General features: G+C 34.4%; 3 protein-coding genes across 4 annotated transcripts; all 3 read right to left on the minus strand.

Annotated features, from left to right (window-relative positions):
• Window positions 1-212: 212 nt before the first annotated feature.
• On the minus strand, window positions 213-1,836 carry LOC142643962 (BRI1 kinase inhibitor 1). Its single transcript, XM_075818664.1, has one exon. The coding sequence runs from the start codon at window positions 1,288-1,290 to the stop codon at window positions 376-378; it is 915 nt and encodes a 304-aa protein (XP_075674779.1). The 5' UTR covers window positions 1,291-1,836; the 3' UTR covers window positions 213-375.
• Window positions 1,837-4,685: 2,849 nt separating this feature from the next.
• LOC142619738 (putative protein phosphatase 2C 12) lies at window positions 4,686-12,372 on the minus strand. The gene is made up of 10 exons (XM_075792995.1): window positions 12,184-12,372; window positions 11,614-11,916; window positions 10,455-10,626; window positions 9,697-9,850; window positions 9,554-9,617; window positions 8,981-9,088; window positions 6,246-6,371; window positions 5,849-6,084; window positions 5,456-5,655; window positions 4,686-5,349 (listed from the first exon to the last, which is right to left on the minus strand). Exons 2-10 carry the CDS (start codon window positions 11,809-11,811, stop codon window positions 5,324-5,326), a joined length of 1,284 nt encoding a protein of 427 aa, XP_075649110.1. The 5' UTR covers window positions 11,812-11,916; window positions 12,184-12,372; the 3' UTR covers window positions 4,686-5,323.
• A 2,783-nt stretch (window positions 12,373-15,155) lies between these two features.
• Window positions 15,156-18,438, minus strand: LOC142608657 (B3 domain-containing protein At5g42700-like). Of its 2 annotated transcripts, none has more exons than XM_075780357.1 (7): window positions 18,197-18,438; window positions 18,014-18,109; window positions 17,727-17,758; window positions 17,463-17,616; window positions 16,977-17,183; window positions 16,492-16,581; window positions 15,156-15,369 (listed from the first exon to the last, which is right to left on the minus strand). In XM_075780357.1, the coding sequence occupies exons 1-6, from the start codon at window positions 18,311-18,313 to the stop codon at window positions 16,534-16,536; spliced, it is 654 nt and encodes a 217-aa protein (XP_075636472.1). In that variant the 5' UTR covers window positions 18,314-18,438; the 3' UTR covers window positions 15,156-15,369; window positions 16,492-16,533. The 2 variants fall into 2 exon arrangements, with proteins under 2 accessions (XP_075636472.1, XP_075636469.1); XM_075780354.1 differs by having other exon boundaries at window positions 17,463-17,628.
• Window positions 18,439-23,287: the final 4,849 nt, after the last annotated feature.

Raw genomic sequence — 23,287 nt, forward strand, 5'->3', positions numbered from 1 at the left:
TGTGCAGGAAATTAATAAAGAATTCATAAGAATGCCTTACGAATAAGTAACAAATTCATTTTTTTATTGTACACAAAGAGCAATGGAATAGTTTAATTTCTGTGGAGATTTTCCAGACCCGTGTAACTTTTGAACACGGATTTGATTCCTTAAATAATTTAAGATATTTTAAAATAACCATCAAACCCAATACTGTCTTGCAAACATCAGAGAAAAGAAATCACCTTGATTATCTTTTAAACTGTTTAATCATTTTCAAACTAATCTCATATTTACTTCTATTATATACCATTTTCTACATAGGAATACAAATAAAATATGCAAATTAATAATAAAACTTATATGAAAAAATTTCACTTCATCTGTCTAATTGTCTTAACATGTGATTTTCTCTTCTTTTGCAATTGAATTCTTGCAATGAGCAATTGCAGCTTGAATTGCAGCCTGCAACTCTTCCATAGTGCTGTCACTAGTAGAAGAAGGAAGAGTTGCAGTAGCTAGAAGAAGGCCACTATTTGTTGGAGATGTCCTCATTGAGGCTGGTGCTGAGAATTCTCCTCTTCTTCCTCTCAACTCTTGCTTACTTTTCATAGTTAAATTACCTGAAAACGAATAAGGTTGCTGGCGTAATTGGATATTCTCTCCTCTCCTTCTGAAGAACCATAGAGGCCTGACCAGTCTCACATACCTCTTTAGTACATGACTCACATCAAACCTCAGCTTACTCTTGTGCTTCTCCTTATCATCTTCCTTCTCTCTATTCTCACACTCTTTTCGCCATCTTTTAAAGCCAAATAATGAGAAAGTCTTGGACTTGTTTCTTGCCTTTGTGTCACTAATATTGCTGCTTTGAAGGTGGTTACTATTGTTATTGCTGGTGCTGGTGCTGCAGTTGCTGTTAGTGCTATCTGTATTGGGTGTTTGCTGCTCATCTAATAAGTCTGTGATTGGGATGGTGAAGCTGTCCAAAGAGTTGGTAGAGGAGCGAGGAGAGACAGGAAGGTGAGAGAGGAGGTGGAGGGGAAGCAAATGACCATGGAAGAAAATGTCATCTGCAGGAGTTAAATCAACTGCAAATGAAGGTGGTGCATTGCTTTTACCAGGGATTGTTGTTGTTGAGGAAGAGTGAACAGAGATTGTGAAGCTGAATTCATGAGATGGAGAGGAGGATGCTGAAGGTGGCTTTGGTGCTACTGCTAGGCCTTCTTTTCCTTCTTGTTTCGACTTCCTATCTTCTTGCTGATTGTTTGCTACTTTCTCTCTGGTCTTTTGGTGATGATGGCTGTCCATAACTCAAAGATGATGAAGACAAATCCTAAGATCTGCAAGTGTCTGAAAGTCTCTTACTTTTAAATTTTGGGTTCAATGGATGTTACCAAACCGAGGGAGGGATAAGGCGATCAGGAAGCAGTGGAGAGAGAGAGAGAGAGAGAGAGAGAGGGTATGTCTTGCACTTAGGCTTAGAATGTCTTTTGTGCACAATAGGTACATACATTCACTTATTATTAGTGCATTATTGTTCATGTAGTGAAAGGGTGTGGTGGCCATGACACAACGGAATGAGATGAGAAAATTAGCTTGTATGAGTTAAAAGTTGCTATGTCCTTGTCCAATCTAACAGCTATTGGGGTCCTGATTTGGAAAATAAGATCACAAAGTTCCAAATTTGCCACAAAAAAGGTAGAATAGATAAGCAAGGAAGAATTCATATTGGGTATGCGTCTTTGTATTTGAGTTGTTTTGCCAGTGAAAAGGGTCCCTAGAGAATGTCCTGTTCATAATTCATACACACACAGAAAGTGGCACACACCCATTTCAAGAGGAATCTTTGAATTGAACCAAGGGCTTGTATACTCTTTTGACTGTTATTATGTTCTCTATTTGCACGCAACTACATTGGGGAAAGTGTTCTAAGTTTTTGCGCTTTGTGCCATAATTTTTGTAGGAGAAAGTAGTAATGTGAAGGAGGTTGCACATCTTAACATAGAGGTGATGTCACTTGAGGTTGAGGGTTTGAAATTTGAATAACTTTCGAGAAGATAATTCCAAGGCTGCAATGCAAGTAGTCATTTCTCTCAATCCAAATTGTTAAAATATGGTTTTAAAAGGGTGGATGCTGACATGTCTTTTTCTTGAATGAGTTGTTATATTGGCAAACCAAATTTGATTTTTGAGCTCATCCTCAACATCGGTTCGGTTGCTAGTATCACATGTTCCATTGAACATCAAAATCCATTAAAGAAAACATAAACATAACAAAATGTTGTTGTACATCTCGCTCACTGTCCATGACACCATAAGAAAATTTGTGGCATAAGCATAACATCAACATAATTGCAAATGATTATTTGTTAGGAGGAGAAGATGACCCCACACTGATTTATGATCATAAAGGCAGCTTGAATGACCTCAAACGTGACACACAAGCCAATATTGGGATTTATATACTTCACCGGTCAAACAATCAATGTATAAGAAGAACAATATGTCCAAAAACACATTAATTTTTACAATTTTTTTCACAACTATTGTGCCGTGACTTAATTGGTGTACGATAAAAGTTCTATAACTCTAAATCACAATATATCATATTAGGACTTAGAAGTAGTAAAAAATACTTCTTCTTTTTTTAGTATTAATAGTTTATTATTGTTAGAGTCATATTTTTATGTATCGGCATAATTGGGACGATAAGTTTTAACCCCTCTAATATTAGATCCTACTTTTATGAACATACTATTGCCAGACATAGGCGATAGACATGAAAAGAAGTTTCAGAGTTTGGTGGGAAAGGTAGACCCACACACACGTGTACAAGGTGGTCCTTCACTATAGAGGAATTTTGTTCGTATAGTTAAGGTCAACATCACAATCAGGGATGCATTATTTTTGTGGACTGACTCACCTTCACCACTAAGCCACTCAAAATCCATATATTCATTTAAATCTGTGAAGATAAAGAGTGAAAGACATAGAGGGTATAACAAACATGGTATAAAACAAAGATTTCGCATTCAACCAACCCATATAGACATCTCTCAAACCTTATTAGCGTGGGAAAACTATATCCCTTTGCTGCTTTTCCCACTAGCCACTCAATATTTTATACTTTCTCCAGTGACTTACATACTCATACTCAGTCATAGGAACGAAAACCAAGAATCAAAGTTGGTACATTAGACAAACTTCCTTACTTTTACTCTAAATGTGCGTGCGTGCACTGGGGCCAAGACCATGAAATGGGGCCCCAAGGACAAAAAAAAAAGTAGCCATTAATGGAGCACTGCAACCATTAGTTTCAAACTAGCACTGTTTTTGTTATATTACTGCCCAAAATATGTGATAACAATGACACAAACTATTTTGTATTATATGCTTAACAAAGAAGAAGTCACTGACCATGACTAAGGCAAATAGTTCTTGGCTCCCAATTGGTGTAATTTTATTACTCAACAACTTTAAAACATATTTATACGGAAGAAAGTGAACCACTAACCACAAAGCACTCTGTGTCTTTCCTCTAATATCTATTAAATATGTTCAGTGACTCAGTCCCTTCCTTTCATCTCATAGGGCTAGAATAAATCTTTTCCTTTAATTCTTGCAATGACAGTTCATGTTTGATTTTGACGTGATTAGTGAAGAAAGAGATTTTGTAAATTTATTATGTGAATTCCTAATTGAATGCTTCTTTCTTTTGTTCAAAAAATTATTAAATATTCTGAAAATACTATAAATACACACTTCTCTTTTCCACATGAATTATAAATCTTACCATAAATTTAATTAACGAATTCTACTATAATGTGAGGAGAAAAAATATACATTTATAATACTCCAAGAACATTTTATAATTACTCCATACGTACGTCTCAACCAACCAAGCAAAGCATGAAAACTGAAAACACTAGAGAGGTACCACTGTACCGAAAAGCAAATTAGCAATTTTACACGGAACGTTCTCCTAACAAAACCTCCAGCAGAGCATGTCTACGTTTGGTCCCCACCAAAATCTAGTACCAATGTTATGATTAAGAACCAAAGCTGTGCTCTAGCAACTTAATTATAGGCAAATTCTACTTTTCCATCTTAAACTTTAGCCTCACTCTTAATGTCCCTCAAACTATCAGTTTGTCCGATTAACACCCTAATTTAAGAGAATTGTATCAATACCTCTTGTCTAAATTGGATGGTAAATGAGACGTATTAGTGATTTTTCATTGCAACATGAGATTGGTGGGTGGCATGAGTGGATCATGTATATCCATTTTCATCTCATTTCACGCCCAATTTAGATGGCAAAGGATACATCGATACAATCCTCTCAAACTGGTGTGTCAATCGAGAAAATTAATAGTTTGGAAGAACATTGTACATCTGAAAGTTTATGGTGAAAATGTGTTATTTACCAGAAACAATATATCAAATGCGAGAGAGATTATCAATGGACTGAATTTGTGTTCCTAACTGGTGTCAATTAAAACTGGTCAATGATTGCGATAATTATTTTCATATATAAATTAGAATTACAGAAGGCAGCTCACCATGAATTTCGACATGGCCAGAAACCAAAGAAACAAGTAAAGGTAATTAGCAAAAAAGAAAATAGGGACGCATCTGTTGTAACAGCCTAACAGGGTGAAGTTAGCTATTGATTTATCAAAAACTGAGAAAGGAGACACAGCTTAGCAAAAAATAAGACGTTTATCTTCCAAGAAAAAAAAATCAATGGCAATTTCCTATTCCACACGTTCACCTTCCTACTAGTCAAAGGAAGGATTTACTTTTATGCTACATGACCATATTCATCAGCAAGCAGGTCAAACAAGTTCTCCAAATTTGGAATGAATCTATAAGTGGTCTCATCAAACTCCCTATATGATAATATTACAACAAAGGCCGCTCTAATTGAATGTCAGCTCAATTGAAATGGCAGAACCGGTATACTGTGGAATGGATCCAGAAGGAAATGAATGTCCTCCAATGCGTCATTATGCATTGGTGAATTTATCAAAGCCTTCCACAACTCTTTTTAGGGAGGCAGGCACAGGCACAGTTGTAATATAACTGTGGAAGTCAGAAAACAGGTTTTTAAAAAAGCAAGCACCTCTAACTGTGATCTTCTGACTTGAAGCAACGAAACATTAGAAAAGATATCCGAAAGACCCTGAAGTGAATGCCAAATTGGATCCAATGCTGGACGCCCTCCATGGGAAATTGAAGGGAAACAATATTTTGTAGGAAGATCCAACTTCCCATTTATGATCAAATTTGAAACAATTGTTAGTGCTCTCAAAATATGAATATAGTTGAGGAGCATTGGCTAGTCACTTCCACTACTGTGTCTATCTGGAAAAAAGAAAAGGGAACAAGAATAAAATTAAGACGCTTCACTGCTATAGAATATTAAAGCAGTGCATAGGGGAGAAGAGAGTCAGAGTAAGAGATGCTACACCTGATAATCTTTTGCCTTCCATGGCTTCTTTCTTCTCTTGGCAACTTGAGCAAAGGAAAGGGCCATCCCATGGACGCAATTTTCCTGGGTTTAATGAGCCAGAATGTATTGAAATACCCTCTCCAGGCTTCATCTCTATTTGACAGACTGCACACATGAACAACTTAAACATGTTGCAAAGTGGGTACTTCGTATCTAACCTGCATTCCACAAAGACAATTCCCATGTCAAAAAGTTATTAAGCTACGTTGATTGCTCACACATAGGTAGCGATGCCACCATATTATACAGTAAGACAAAAGCCAAAATGAAAAGAATGCATTAGTCCCATCACGCCATACTTAGAGATCAAAGTATTTTCAGATTAAAAAATACAGTTTTCACAGCACAAACCTTTCAGAAAGCATAGCAGATCCTTCCTCATACATTTCCTCCACAATATCTGGCTCAATGAATTCTTTATCAATTTGAGAAGATGATTCTGAGGACTTTCTACGAAACATGGACTTAAACACGCCTATTCCTTGCTTCTTTGGAGGTGCCAAAGGAGCAGCTGGCTTCTCTGGTGGTAATATATCAATTACAATGCAGGTTGTATCATCTCGTAGTCCTTTAGCTTGTAATGCTTCCTGAAAATAGAACAGATAAGAGTAAGACAAGCAATAATAGATCAGGAGGAATGGAATCTAAATAGCGCATTGGAGTCAGGGCTGTAGATATTGTAATTAATAAGGAATAATATTTAACATCATTCTTTGAAAAAAAGGGTTCCATTTTAGTTGTAGCATACTTTAACAATTTGTGCAGCTGCAGCATCAGCAGGCATCCCGCGACAACAATCAAGAGCTGTTTCTGCAGATAAAGCATCCCAAACACCATCGCTTGCAATAATAAGCCTACCACCCGCTGTAGACAGCTGTAGAAATATGATTTATAGATATTAAAAATAAAAAAAGGTTTGTTAAAAATGAGCATCTTGAGAATTTTCTAACAGAATTGAACTGGGTTCATACTGTAACAACCAAAAGGAATCCGATCAAGGAAGGAAGCATGCACACACAAACACATGAAGCACATCAAAATGAAATCCACGGATCCAAAGGTCCAAACATATGCCTTAAATATCAGCCAATAACCCCCCTGGGAATAAAAATCACAAGGAAACAGTTTCTTCCTAAGTTTCCAGGCAATACGTGTAACATTATACACTACTTAACTAGAAACATGGTAAAATGCGGCTTAGATAACATACAGTTTATCTATGGACCTTCAATCGGAATTTGAATGTTATATGGTAATCTTAATTTAAGATTTTGATATTCTCATTCTACCCTAAAATTTCCTTATTTAAACAAGATTCTAAATATTCTATTGCCTTTCAAAAAGAAGAATTGAGGGAATGCAGGGAAGAAAATTTCCAAATAGCAACAATTATGGTACTGGAACAGAAATTCAGAAGTGCGATGTTTCGGATTGAGTAATACTAAATCCAGTTACTTCTTTTCCTTGGAGAATGGTGTGGCAGTCGAAGGTTCCTCCAAGGGTAGTTTTTTTCTCATAGTCTGCTTCCTTAGGTAAAATTCTTACAACAGATAACCTTTGCAAAGGGCGTATTATTGTTCTTGATTGATATATGTGTAAGAGGTGTGGAGAATCGGTAGATCATCTTCTTCTTCATTGCCCCATAGCATTTGAGTCGTGGTCTTGTTTCGTTTGTTTGGAATTCACTGGGTTATGCCAACAAAAAGGTAATTGAGTTGTTTGAGTCTTGGCAAGGTAAGTTTGGACATCATCGCAATATAGGCTTTTGGAAACTTGTGCCATATTGTTTGATGTGGTGTATTTGGAGTGAGAGGAATGCTAGATGTTTTGAGGGATGTGAACGGTTCTTGCTAGAGATTAAGTCTTTCTTCTGTGATACTCACCTTGTTTGCAGTGTGGCTTTGTCACATTTTACTTGTTTTTTCCATTCATGTTTTACTTGATCATTGTAATTTTGGTTCTTTATTTTTTCCCCCACAGTACATCCCCAATGTACTCGGGTTGGTTTCTTTATTAATAAAAATTTTCGTTACCTATCAAAAAAAAAAAAAAAACCTAAATCCAGTTCACTAGGGTAGTACAGAATTGTGGTAAGGTTGGGTCTTGGTGTGATGGCAAATGCCTTCCAACAAAAGCAATAGGTTGCAGATTTGAGTACGGGAATCATCCTCTCCAAAACAATTGGGGGTAAGGCTAACTACTATGACCTGTACTAGACCCGGCAAAAGTGAGAGCTTTGTGCACTAGGTACGAACTTTTATCTATTCTTTCTCTTGTTGTGGCAAACTACAAGAGATTTTCTCTCCATCAGGATTTTTGTGTCTGCTCAAACTGAGAAAATTTAATCGGCAATTAAAAATATAAATCTAATGACTTCAGCCCATTCTATAAAGCTCTATTCAAATGCGGTCTTACAAAAAGTAAAGTACCAGTTGATCTGCAACCAAAAGGGAAAACAGAAATATCAACATGAATTATGGCAATGAACTAGTCATGAACCTCTCTATAAGCATATGAAAAAACAAATTTCTGAGTGAACCAGATTTCAAAGTACTGGATTTTTTTTTGGGGGGGAAAAGTGATTTCTAAGTGTTACCGATGTAACACATGCAGACAAGGGAATCAATCATGGAGTTCTCTCCTTGAGCTGAAGAATTAACAACCCTGTTAGAAAGTAGAATTAGCATCAAGATTGGTCGAGTAGTCTCAGTTGGAGATGAGACTGCACATGTTTATGGAATGAACAAGAATCAATCTTAGAAAATGGAAAGCAAATAACTCCAACAATTAAAAATGTAAGTCGTCAGCAAAATCAAACCTCAACCATTCTTCTCTAAGCACCTCCAGAGAAGATTAGGTGCATTATTTAGCCAGTAGTCCAACAAAACCTAGTTCATTTTATTTTACCTCTCTCATTTGTCCTGCCCAAACCCCCCCCCCCCCCTTTTGGTAAATAGTCCCAACGATTAAAATCTGGAGCTGTATATCATATATCAAAATGAAATAAAATAAACAGGAGATGTATGTTGCAATAAGGAGGAGTTCCATAAAAAGGTTGCTCACAAGTTGCAACAAAATATAAATAAAAGAGGAGAACCACTACATTTGAATGTTTTATCTAATTCTTTTAGGCATCAATTTCATAATACTTGGAGTTACAAGTGATGCACAATAAAATTTTCAAATAACATAATAATTTTTATTTTCTATAAGAAAGAATAATTTTATTAAATAGAGGCTACTTCATAACATAACGTAATAATTAACATTATCCTTGAAGTTGAATAATACGATTGAAAGCTACCAAAAGTAAAGAGAAAACATATTAGTTAAACCTACAATGGGATGTAAGCATATTGTAACTGATAAACAGAAGTGGAAATGGGAATGTAAAATTGTGATGAACACTGTAGCAAAATTAAAACATAAACATACATACAAAGAAAAAAGAGGGAGAGGGATAGAGAGGATAAGAACACAAACCTTCACTTGCTTTACATAAGGAACAGGAACAATGAACTCGCCAACATCCATATCACCAATTGATCGTGAAAGACACAAACCACCAGGCCAACACCTCAAAGGACCAATCTACAAAAAAATGCATTAGACTAGTTAGACAACCAGCCTTATTCTATGAAGTTAAATCATATATAGAATTCTTCAAATGTGAATGTTCATAGATTCCAAAGAATTTAACAGGAAGATAATCAATCTATCATAATATATGGGCAGATTGATATCATGGATTTCATCTAAACAGCATCATCCATTCAGAAGCCAGTTGAAGATTCTACGATCTTATTTGCTTAAATATCTACACACGTGGTCCTACATCTTAAATATATTTAAACCAAAAATAATATGATCCTTTGGGTTCTATTGCCCGTGTTTTCACCAATGAGTTTAACTTGACTAGGTTTATATTTAAACTTTGAAGTCTGGAAATGAAATCAAGGACAATGAAAACATGGTAGCATTACTTAGCCAGCTTCATATAAATACAAGTATATTACTACTGAATAACATAAAGAATTAATGAAAAAGTGAAGATACCTCTGCACCACCACCAGTATTAAGCCGACCCACCTCACCTCCACTTGCAGTGATACGGTCCCTCCTAATAAGACACAGAAGAGTTAAGCCTAAATAGGGTGGTTGTTAAGTGAGTCACCAAATATGGTATGTTAGTAACTTACTCCTCTTCATTGCATTCAAGTCTGTGATCTGCTGACAAGTAATAAACACCACCCTCAGCAGGTTCAAGAATGCAACGGGAATCACCAACAGATGCAACGGTTACAACCCATCCTTCTATAATCACAAAGGTGACAGTTGTTCCTGATGTTTGTGCTGAGGCACAAAAGAAATACATAAACATCATGGATGCAAATATTAGTCCAAAATAAACAAAACACAGATATTATAGTTAAGAGACTTAGAACTACATAAAAAAATGTCCAACACACACACACACACATACAAAATGTTCTTTTTTTTTTTTTTTTGAAAAAAACATTGTTATTGATATCATACATGCTGAGAAATAGAAGGCAAAACAAAACCAAAATGCATCACAGTCCAAAAACCAAAATACATCAATTTTTCAGGCAAATGATATGAAAAAGCTAAAAGCCAACAAAACCTAAGCCAGTAAATAACACACAAGTAGAAACACAGAACTCCAGAGCTTTTAATGAGAGGATGTACATTATAATTGTATGCTACTTAAAAAACTCCAAAAAAAATGTATCTGGCAAAACTTGAATTCGTGAACGTGCCAAGAATGAAAAAGGTGTTGATTAATAGTGTATATAAGTTGAGTTAGAAACATGGAAGCCAACTTTATTATATCCAGGTTGATCTCACGTAACCTTTTAATATATCTCTATAAAAATGTGCATAATATGCACACATACAACAACAAAAATTGCATTTTATACAATGTAACTCATACCTTTCTCTTGAAAGTCTTTATCCGTTTTAACAAATCCAGCAACCAAAGCCCTTGGAAGTGCTGCTACCCATTCATCTCTGTTAAGATCCGAAGGAATGGCACTTAACACATTACTGAGGAGATTCTCCTTAGAGTATATAGCAGCAGCAGATCCATTGTGTCCATCAAATAGCTGCAAAACAGGTTTTAGTAAGAGCAAGCTACAAAGATAAATAGAAACCATGAAAAATATAAATTTACCAATTATGTAGATGGAATGCAGCCACCTGCTTAACTAATTTTCAATTTTTTTTTTCTCATTAGCGGTGTTCAAACTTTTAAATAAATGTGTTAGTAGTGAAAGACACAAATAATCCAAGAATAAGCCAGATGACAACGAATCACCAAAATACAGATGAACCATGAACAAGTCATATAAAGCTAACTGATGACTTCTTTGAAATACCCAATAATGAATCCTTGAAATGCCTATCTGGATTAAGACACTGTGAAGACCAAGTCAATCTTTTGCCCAAAAAAAAAAAATCCCAAGTACAGGAAATTATCCATGTTCGGCTAATAGCCTACTCGAGAAGATCCACCTTAGCTTTCCCACAAAGCATTCCCTATTGTTGAACACTTACATATTCTGATTCGTCTCAGATATCAACTTGTATTCAAACAGATCTAAATAGACATGCAAAAAATGGATATCACCACTAAGTGACTAAGTATGCACCAAAACTAGACAAACAACAGGATAAAACTCAAACACTCCAGAAAAAACATAGCTTTCCTTGTTTTCGACTCATCGCAAAAGTACCCCCCAGTACTTTGTTTTCACAAGTCTTTAGTTAGTTACTACTCTTGCCAGTGTATCAACCATAAATCCATTCAAATTGCTAAAAAGATCGAGCCTTGACATTCTACAAAACATAACCACATCTCAAACGTAGTCAATCACACCCATAGGTCCCATACCCGTTGGGTACAACTTATTTTTCAGCTTCTTGAAAATGGGATTGTAAGGATTGAAAACCATATAACAAAGATAACTAAGGCAAAACTCAATCAACATATCAAAACAAAACTAGATGCAAATGCAATCCATCACAATGTAACCATCCAAAGTTTACATCGATATCTAATAAATAAACGAATCAAAAAAAAAAAACCATACCCCGAAAACTGAGTAGGTAGACACTCCATCTCCAAGCACCCTCTGTCGCTCTGTCTTTATTAATGTAAAGTCCTCCCCTTTCTTGCTCTGGTAAGCCTGACCATGCACAAGTTCCGGACACTCAATCCTCTCATTCACCAGTTCACGCTTCAGCAGAACCGAAAGCGGCACCGTTTGATGCTCACTCCTTGTTGCCATTGTTCCTCTCCTTCAAAATCCACCACCCCCCAAAATACACCAAAAACGTTGATTTTACTTTCTTAAACAACTAAATAAATTTCAACACCACCTCTCTAATCCTCCCTGAAACCAAAAAACAAAAAAAAAAAAAACCAATCAAAATCTCAACATTTTTTCCCCGATCCCTAAATCATTGATTCTAATAGCTGTATCAAGATCTTCTACAACAACAACAATATTTGTGATCAGAAAAAAAAAAAAAAAAAAAAATTGTTTTCCAAAACGAGAAAACTATTACAGGAAAAAGCACAGCAAATGTACGTGGAAAACAAACAATAAATCTTTTATTAAAAAAAAAAAAAACATGGATTAAGGAAAAACGAAGATTACGAGAAAGAGTATTGAAAATGAAAGAAGCGATTGGAGGCTACGCGCGGCGAAGAAGACGAGATGCGTTTGAGAAATGGGAATGTGGTAATGATCGAGAATTGTGGATCCCGTCGAAGTCGAGTTCCCAAAATTCCATAATTCTTTCTTTCCAAAAACCAAAGTTCCAAAACGAGAAAACCAAACAACCTCAAAACGAACTAATAATACTAATAACTAATAAGCTGTGTTTTTTTTTCTTCGACTCTCTGTTTTTGTTTTTGTTTTTGTTTTTTTTTTTAATTAAATTTAATTGGTGCTGACATGGCAGAGAGCGAGCCGTTTTTGGTTGGAGCCGACGTGTTCGGTGGGTATTGGCGGGACTCAACGACATCAAGATCTGCTTGCGGCGCTTTCTGAACCGTTTGATTTGGGATTGACTTATCTGATGCGATCTGGGCCCACCATTAAATATATTGTAAATAAATGTGGGACCCAGACCCTATAATATTTTATATTTTTTATTATAGGCTGGCGCCGGTTCATATAAGCAACGCGGGTTTTTTTTTTTTTTTTTTGGACCAAAAACGCGGAAACAACAATAAAGGAATCTGGAAGGTCAAATTGACTTAGTCAATTTTAAAAATACAAATTCTTACACTAAGTTCATCTTTAATCTAGATAAAAATTGAATTTTAGTGCTTAAAAGTGACAATTAATGTTTGTTTAAACGGTAATGAATAGATAAAATTTAATCCACAGATTTCACAATAAAATTATGGTAAATTAAGTTTTATATTTAAGGGGAGTTTTCAAAATCAATCTTATATTTTTCATAATAAAAACCTAAAATATAATTTTGTTAATTTGTTACAAATTAAATCAATGGTTTTAAATCATAGGAAAAGTTATTGATTTAGAAAATATTTTTAGAAACTTTTTATAGGAAAAATAAAAAAATAGTTGACTTTTTTAACTGCTTTTTATATCCCTATGAAAGTAGCATTAAAACTTTCCTAAAATGATTTATTAACAAATAACCTAAAACATTTATTAATAGAGTCCTTAAATCAAACTATAAACTTTTAAAATCGTACCAATTTATACTCTAGACATTTGGGTTTAATTTGGGCGCTTAATTACGAATTTCAAATAACAAAATTAAAGTTCAGGTTTGATTTAATCCAATGAAATTTCAGAATTTAATTAAAAACTATCCCTAAAGTACAAAATTTAAAGCATTAATTTCCCTAAACACCAAAAAGGAAATTCAAACATTTCATTCGGTTACTATTATTATTTTTGGGTAAATTCAACTAACATATACTGAGATTTGAACTAATGCCAATAAAGTTTAAGACTTTTCAAAACTAGCCAAATTATTCCCTAAAACCAACTTAATCTCTAAACAGTTAGTTATTTTTTTCTCAATAGTTTTTGGGACTAAATTAGCTTTAAGAACCAAATTCGTTAAGTTTAAAGTCTTGTACCTGGTTAGAATTAGCTCAAACTTCAAAAGATGTGAATGAAATTTATCCTTCTTTTCTTTTTTCTTTTTTTGATTGGTTGGTGCTTGTATTCAAGTACTATTTTTCATCATAATAACAACCGGCTTAAACACTTGTTTCTATTAGGTATTTAATGCCAATTGTGTGTCACGTAGTTGTTTTTGTGAGCCTGTAGAACTTTGGCGCCTAGTACTAACTGGACACCCTTATATTCCACTCTTTTTCAACCACCCCTTTGGCTTCCACTTGGGAGGTCCCGAAATTACCGGCGCCTATTATCAGTGAACAAAATTTCTAACAATCTCACTTGCACCAAAATTGTACCTTTAAATAATTAAAAGTTCATCATATAAGGGAACAAATGTGCTGTAAACAAAAAAAAAAAAGGTTCTTTCTCTTAAAACTTAAAAGGAGGTCAAATTAGATTAGATTAATAGATTTTTTTCAGATTGAGACGTGTTGTCACGAAGCTTAAGCAACGCGTTGGGCTTTAAAAATTAAAATCTATTAAATGTTTTTTATTGGACAATCAAACACCGCGTGAAAGAAAGTTGGAATTTTTATTATTATTTGGGGCTCATCACTTTGAAGAATCAGCAGCTTTTATAGCTCAATGGATGGCTCGGGCCACTGAAACTAGACCACATTACATTATTAGGACCCACAAAAGCTGAATAATAAACAGGGTTTCAGGACAAAATGTTGGGGGGATAATAGTAGTAATTACTAAATAGTTTCTAGGCAATGCCATTGGTATAAAGTCAGAAGCATGTTCCAATCTTTTGCGTTGGGAGCTTTGTTTCCAGCCTTTTTCAATGAAATGTTGCTATCAATTTGTGCCCCATCAAACAGTTGCCCCCACTGTTTTGTTGTCTACCATTTTGCTCTATCAAAGTCTCAATTACAGCTCATAAATGAACAGTCTTCTTGTTGTTTCATTGGCATTGCACCCATTTGCTAACAGGTTGAATTTTGTGTGTGTTTGTGTGTGACTTTCTTTTTTTGAGCGTGACTTATATTCAAGGGAAAAGAAAAAAAAAAATTGCCTAGAGACCTCGTCAACTCATTTATGATTTGTATCTGCCCTGGACTTGTGTTTTGGTTTCTGACTTTACTTCTGAAAGCACATGATTATGAGGTTTTGCACCATACAATAAGTTCTAACCCCCATTTGGCAACTGGGTCAAAGTTTCAATAAGGGGTTAAGCCTGATTTTTATATTATTTTTCGGATAGGGAACGAGATATTTTTGGATTATTGCAAGTTTTCACATCATGATGTAAATTTCGTAACTGCTAAATTGACATATTGTGACTGGTATATCGTGTGAAATTGTGTAATTAATGTTGTACCAATAGGTGTTTAGCATTTTTTTTGCTTCATATTTATTCCCACAAGAAATTCCAAACAGCATGCAATTAGCTGTCTCCACTATAGAGAATGAAATTTAAAACAAAGTTATAAAGAATGAGGAACAAAACAAAAGACTAGTTCATCAATTGACTAGTAGATAGCTCATTGTCTCCTACAAATCCATATTAACAGGAGAATAAACATTAGAAAAACTACCTTGATAAGAGCTGAAACTAAACAGCTTTAGTGGACCAAGTTACATGTACTGTTTCTATAGACACCATGAGTATGGAGGTCCACAAAAAACTCATGACAAAATGGAAAACAGACCATGTCAAGACCCTTTTACCTGCAACCAACAACAGAAAGAATAAAAATACAAGTGGAAGGTTCCAGAGTATAAGCTCAAAACGATACTAAAAAATTAGGAATAATATCATACTTATCTACCACATTTTAGGGGGACACAAGAAAATAGGCCTTTTAATTTTATTTCCTCTTTAGCCCAGATATATATTTATATCACTTGTGGAGAGAGTACGAATTGCAATCAAAAAGTTTAATACAGTTGGTGGGGGAAGGTTGCAATATGCCATATCCACTTGTGTTCAATGTTCTTTAAGGAGACTATTCAAACTTTGTTGGCTCAACTGACACACACACACACATATATATATATATATATGTCAGTTGAGCCAACAAAGTTTGAATAGTCTCCTTAAAGAACATTGAACACAAGTGGATATGGCATATTGCCCATGCCCTTGTGTGGGAACATTGCTATTGCATGCATATGCAAATATATATCTGTCATATATCAGCAACCACATTTCTATATGATGGCTTTATAATTCCCTAACCTTACATACAGTGCCTGTAACAATCTTTGTCCTCCTTTCACTTAAAGACATGACAAAAAGAAAACCAAAACTTCTGTATAGGTTTTAATATATGTTTCCGTAAGTAACAAAAAGGAATATCAGAGAACAATAAGGATAAGTAAAGTGCCTTTCATATAAACTTTTATGCAAAAAAATTTAGGTCACTCCCTCCTTTTGATCTGATACTAAGAGAGTCAAGATAAGTCCTGTGGTTTAATGGTTAAAAAACAGGTTATAGCTGCCAAACACAAATGCCAGTGGAAATGGAAATTGGTTAGTTTGGAAGGAATCAATTGTCTGGTTCATAAATACGTACAAAGACAACTAAAATCCAGTGATTTACAGCATCATCAAAAACAACAAATAGACCTTTCTTGGTCCCATTGGACACAAGGTCTGAACTCCAAACCGATAGGTCTAACATTGTGCAATTGCAATTTAGCCAACATCCAAAATAGATTTCGTCATTAATATTTCATTGCAAGTGTATAGCTAATGATGAGGAAGCAGCTGTATACAAAATTCTAACATATTTATGGATTATACTATTACTAAAACTCAGAGGACCAACAATGGATACAATCTCATACCTGTACTAATTCAATTGGCTCCATCATCCAAGAAAGTAAGACTCAAAGCTTATTACCCTCTTCAGAAACATTCACCCTGATGATGTACACCTACAAAGAAAATAGTACATTTAGTACATATACACATAAGAAGACATAAAATGTAAAAATCCCCCTCGATGACAAGGAGAAGCACAAAGGAAAATCCCTACGAGTTTATTGACAAGGGATAAATTACATAGGTTACAAATATACATTAGTTTGTATAAAAGAAAAAGGAAAGTGATAGTATTATACGTAACAATCTAAGATAGTACATGCCCGTGCGCACACACACATATATAAATGCCCATCATGAAAATTTGGAAGACCATAAACAAATGTTATCACAGCCTAATTCAAACATGAAACTTCACAACAACAACAACAAAATAATTTGATGATTGAGAGGAATAACAATAAGAACAAGGTGCTTAGTTAAATGCCATAGATAAATGATCAATCACCTTAAATGCTGTTCGCCCGATTAATTGAAATACTAATGCATCCCCATATGCCAAATGATGAGCAATGGCGAACCCTTTCCATCCACCACTCAGTCCACTTTTTTTGGCTAGATATTTTGTTGGATATTCATTACCATCTTCGTCTATCAAAGTCATAACAGCATCATGACTTGGAAGGTTCCGCTCGGAGAAATTAGATGGAAGACCCTGTTATCAAATTTTACCAGAATCATTATGAATATCACTCCAAATTCCAGGTATTGTATGGATCAAGGATGACATATTTATGATTATATATACTGTATAAAATCATTATGACCCTGTTATTTTTACTACTTCTACTAATGTTATTTATATACTAATAACAAATCAATACATATCAGAGAAAAAGAAAAGCTTTTTAGTTCCAGTGTCTTAGTTAGATAACATACTAATGAACTTTGAGAAGTTGTTAAATAAGTTAAGTAGAAAAACCAACTCTCTTACCAGCCAAAATCCACCAGCGACATGGGATGGCTGCATTGACTTTTTAAATATTGGACAACCAGGTGGTAGACCCCATAGTAATTTTTCCGCTTTCTCTTTAGCTTCTGCTACGGCTTCAGACGAGGCAAGTACCAGGTTCGATAAACTCCTTTTCCTACCAAAAATCCTACACATCTCAGACAAAAAAATTAAACCTAATCATCTTATTATGTGAAATAGATCATTCTATTTTTGCTAACACATTAACATTTAAATCATATATACCTTCTGGGTATTGCCACGCGGTCCAGAGCAACCTATCAGCAATAACATAATGTTGTAACATAAAATCTTGATATATTGTTGGTCCAAATATTTTAGAATACTGGGCGTTTTTAGTCCTTAAGTTTAAAGTGACCGCTTTTAGTCCAAAAAAAAAAAAAACCATAAAGTGATCGATTTTTAATTCTTGAAAAATTTTAGTTGGGACTAAAAGCGATAACTTTGAGGGCTAAACTGGTTCGTCAGGGACTAGTGTTTGAGGAAATGAACAAAGTGATTCATTGACTCACTTCTTTGTATATAGGTGCAGGCTTGTTGGCAAAGCGAGTGGACCTCCTGACCTCGGCCACTTGTTTCTGTACCACACGGGGTTTGGCCTGCTTCGTCTATGTGAATGTGGGCATCAAAAAGACCAAATGAGTACGGAAGAGAAACACGTAAAACTTACAGAAGAGAGAGAGAGAGAGAGATACAGGAGAGGGTTTGAAAGCTTGAGAAAGCAGAGGGAGATTGAGAGATTCCATTCTCTTCTTATTCTCTTCCACTCTCTTGCGACGGCTATCCTCGTATGATTTCTTCGCCACCACCATTTTCGTTTCTCTCTCTCTCTTTTTGTGCTTTTCTGCGTGTGTGTGTGTGAGAGAAAGAGAGATGGGTTTGTGGTTAAATAGTTAGATTGAAGAACCCTAGCCTCAAGGACCGTTGGGTTGGTTCCCACGAATCCCACTTCAAATTTTGAACGATGAACGCGTAACCGATATGGAAGCAAGCTACCTCACACCCACATTCACAGCTAGAATCTGACTGTACTAGTTTAAATTCCTAAGGTAAAACTTACATTTTTCTTTATATTAGTGAAATATAAAAAATGTAAGGAATTACTTGAAGAAATAAATAAATAGTCGCATGATGGAGAATTTTACCTGTTATGTTAATAACAATTCTGGATTTTTTTTTCCTACCTTTCCAAAGCTCTTGATTGAAGGTCTTACCATATTTGATATATACTATATTTTTATCAATATTCAATAATTACATGGGAGGAAAATTTGAATCCTAATTCCCTTAATAAAATCGAGCAAGAGTGTATTTGAATATCGCTTATTTGTTAAAAGTATGCATTTGCATACTGCTTCTTCAACGTTTGCGTTTGCATTTGGCTGGTCCCATGGCACTGTTCATGGACCAGCCAAGTTGCACAAAACGCGTGAATAGTGTTTGAGTTGTTTAAAAAATATTTTGCTATAGTATTTTCAATGATAAGTTTTTAGCGAATAAGCGGTATTCAAACACACCCTAAGTGTGCATTTGTGTACTGCTCCTTCAGCGTTTGCATTTGCGTTTACGTTTGGCAGGTCCCATGGCACTGTTCATGGACCAACCAAGTTGCACAAAACGCGTAAATAGTGTTTTGATTTTTTAAAAAATATTTTGCTACAGTGTTTTCTGCAATAAATTTTCAGTTTTCAGCAAATAAGTGATATCCAAACACACCATAAATTATAGATATGTATTAAATTATAGATATGTATCCAAACACACCCTAAATTATAGATAAGTGTGTGTTTGTGTACTGCTCCTTCAGCATTTGCATTTGCGTCTACATTTGGCTGGTCCCATGGCACTGTTCATGGAGTCCAAATCTTCTGTCTCACTTTTTCTGCTCCATTCTATACTCCACCAATAAAAACTTGCCACGTGTTCATCTAATTAATTAAATACTACTATTAATTAATAACGGTAGCATTAATAAGTCAATAATGATAGTATTTAATTACTTAGGTGAACACGTGGCAAGTTTTTATTGGTGGAGTATAGAGTGGAGCAGGAAAAGTGGGACAGAAAATTTGGACTCCTGTTCATGGACCAGCCAAGTTGCACAAAACGCGTGAATAGTATTTTGGTTGTTTAAAAAATATTTTGCTACAGTGTTTTCGGCAATAAGTTTTCAGTTTTCAGCAAATAAGTGATATCCAAACACATCCTAAATTATAGATATATATTAAAATTTTCCCACTCTTATCTCTTCTTACCAAGATTTTAAATTATGTCCTACCAACCAAAAAATCATATTTATGGTTTGTTTCCAACTTTCCCAATTATTTTTTTAATCCCATATCTTTTTAAATAATTTAACACAAAACTAAGAATTTACCCTAATTTTAATTTACCTAATTTTTTATAATTTACCTAATTTTTAAAAAAATAGGTAAATTAAAATTAGGGTAAATTCTAGATAACTACCCTAAAGTTTGGGCTAATGTCAAACACAAGACAATTAAAAAGCAACCATTTTAGTGTTTAAACACAAATGGTGTTACAAGCCGTTTGTTCACGTACTCCACCTACACAAAATCTGCACGGCTTTTTTTTTTTCATTTCAAAGACTGCATGTTCAGAAAGGATACCCCACACTCATCTGTTCCCGCCAGCCTAAATGCATTTTGCAAATGCAAAATGCTTTCTAGTTTAGTTCATTTTAGTCCAGCAAGGAACCCATTTGTAGATAATAAATAAATGAAATTTTATTCCAAACAAACTCAAGTGAAATGCAAATGGTCTAGCAAATCACGTGTGATGAATTACTTGGATATATACAAGATTCCGAAGGTCTATATAAAGCAAACTTCTATTTCATGGTATTACATGTGTATATGAGAGATTTAAGGAGATATGTTTTCCTTTGATGAGGTTGTTGTGAACAAGTGTATTGTATTTCCTTGATAGTGGTAATCTATGAGTTGTCCAATTGATTAGCCATGGACTTTGTGTGAGGAGAGGATTCTCCAATCAAGTTCTTAGTTGATCCTAATTTCTTTTCAGTGTTTATTATTTAATTTTCATAAGATCGAGTTCTTTACATACCAAAAACTATAACTCTGAGAAAAAAAAATCTAAGATTACATATCAAAAGGGTCAAAATGACCAAGCAAAAGAGCCAAATTGCTAAAAGTGCAACCTACAAAAGAAACCAAAACAAAAACTAAATCAACTATTTTTCAAGTAATTAATACTTCTTCCATCACAAGAATTTTAGCTATATTTTGATATCAAAAACTAATTTGTACCTCTCTTCAGAATAGAAGTCCTCTTTCTCTTTGTTCAGTCTAAAATCTTTTTTTGAGCGAAAGTCTAAATTCTAACTCTCATGAAACCAACCATGACTTGGCTTACTTTCTTTTGGTTTATATTAAGAGCTCTTGTTACTCTTGGGAAGAGCAAAAAACGATGTAAACCTGTTGGAGAGTTGGACTAAAATGTGATGATTTTGGGCTGGCGGGAACAAATGAGTGTGAGGTATATACCTTTCTAAACATGCAATCTTGAAAATGAAAAAAAAAAAAGCTACGCAGATTTTGTTTTATGTGGAGTTTATGTTTAAGGACCAAAATGGTTGCTTTTTAATTGTATTAGATGTATTTGAAATTAAACCAAACCTCATGGTAGTTATATGGAATTTACCCTTAAAATTATGACCATCTTAATATGTAAGTACATGGAGTTATTTTGTGTTTTATTTTGTAATTCTTTATCTCCTATGTGGTTAGCTAAGCTCTATGAAGGATCTCTTGAGAAGGATGTCCCCCTAAGTTTATTGTCAATTGTACTTCTAATTTTTGTTCATGCAATTAAGAGTGAGTTAGCTTGACAAGAGATCATTAAATGAGATGGTTGGAAGTTGGTACTGTTCGAAGTTTGTTAGTGAGTTATTGAGTTGGTTGTTTCCTTCGAATCAATTTTTTTCCTTTTTGGTAAATAGGAGAAGTTCATTAACTAATAAAAAAAAAACAGGGAGGTGGGGGGGGGGTGGGGGAGAAGAAAAAACAACAAAATCTTGGGGGAGGAGGGCACCTCTCCACAATGGCAAGATTCATATTAATGCACATATTGATTCCATCCCTCAACGCCCACAATTCTGCCACTATGCCGATCATGAATCCAACATCTCTAGCATATCCACAAACATAATTCCCATTGCAATTTGAATTTCTAATGATGCCACCCCCCCCCCCCCCCCCAACTAGTGCGACCCAAGTTTCCTAAAGAAGACCCATTCGAATTCAATTCAAACCAATTGTCAAGGGGGGACTCCATCTCACTTGGATGGTGATCAGAGTGCGTCTCATTTTTTCATTAAAAACAAGGAAATCAACCTCAAAAGTTTTAGGGCATGTTTGGTAGACTGTAACAGTAATTACATAAGAATAGAAATAGGTATTATAAGAAATACAAAACGATGTAATGTAATGTTTATTACTATTCATTTATTTGGTGACAACATAATAATAAAACTCTGAAGACAATGGAATGAAAGCACATTTGAAAGAGAGGGTAGTTATTTTTTTATGATTTTTTATTTTCAAATCTGTTATGTGCATATGGAAAGTTTATTTATTTGAAAATATATTAATTTAAAAATTAATACACCTACTAAGGAATAAGTATTACATCTATGTTAGAGATGAATAGTTATTTCTCATTTTCAAGAATAGTTATTTATAAGGAATGACTATAGCTAAACCCGGTAATAAAAACATAACCAAATTATTAAATAGCTAAACCAAAAGAATAACTATTATATTACGGTGCCTATTACAGTCTACCAAGCATACCCTTCGTCATGGCTTTCAATTGAAGAGGTTTCTGGGTAGATCCATCTCTAAAAATCACCATGTTTCATTCAAATCAATTACGCTTTTGGGGGGATCCAACTTTGAAAATCACCAAGTTTAATTCAAATCAATTACGCTTAAGTAATGAACATCAACATGAAATAAGCCACACAATTTTCCTCTTTCCTTTCCTCATACTTCTTTCCCTCATTCTCTACTACCTCGAATCAGTCAAGTTACCACCCTAAGAACCCAAGAATGCAAATTATTCATTACATCTATATAATATTTAAAAACTAAAACAAAATATTTATTATTGCTAGTTTGCTACACCCTTATTAAGTCACATTAAAATAGGATTTTGGTTCAATTCAGTTTACTTCGATCCATTTCAATTGTAAAATCTATTAGTAAATAATTAAATGAATTAATTTAATTATTTTGTTCAAATCTATTAGTACATCAAGTCATTTAAGCTTTTTAAAATAATGAATGTTACAAATCATTTAAAAAAATTTAATAATAATAAATAATTTAAACGATATCATTTACTAACTAAAAAATTTACAAAATGCCATGATTCGTCAACTCATTTATGATTTGTATTTTCCCTAGACAAATGTTTAGGTTTCTGAGGTGTTGCACCATGCAATAAGGTCTAACCACGTTGGAGCAATATGGGGTTAAGCCTGTTTTTTATTTTATTTTCAAGATAGCGAGCGAGATATTCTTGGATTACTGCAAGTTTCTGCAACATGATATAAATTTCACAACTGCTAAATTGACATGGATTGGTGTATCGTGTGAAATGGTGTAACTAATATATTGTACCAATAGGTGTTTAGCATTTTGCTTTCATATTTTATTCCCACCAAACATTCCAAACAGCATGCAATTAGCTGTCTCCACTATAGAGAATGAAATTTTAAAACAAAGTTAAAGAATGAGAGG

Source organism: Castanea sativa, chromosome 1 (assembly GCF_040712315.1).
Source record: "Castanea sativa cultivar Marrone di Chiusa Pesio chromosome 1, ASM4071231v1".
In the NCBI taxonomy this organism is placed as follows: domain Eukaryota; kingdom Viridiplantae; phylum Streptophyta; class Magnoliopsida; order Fagales; family Fagaceae; genus Castanea; species Castanea sativa.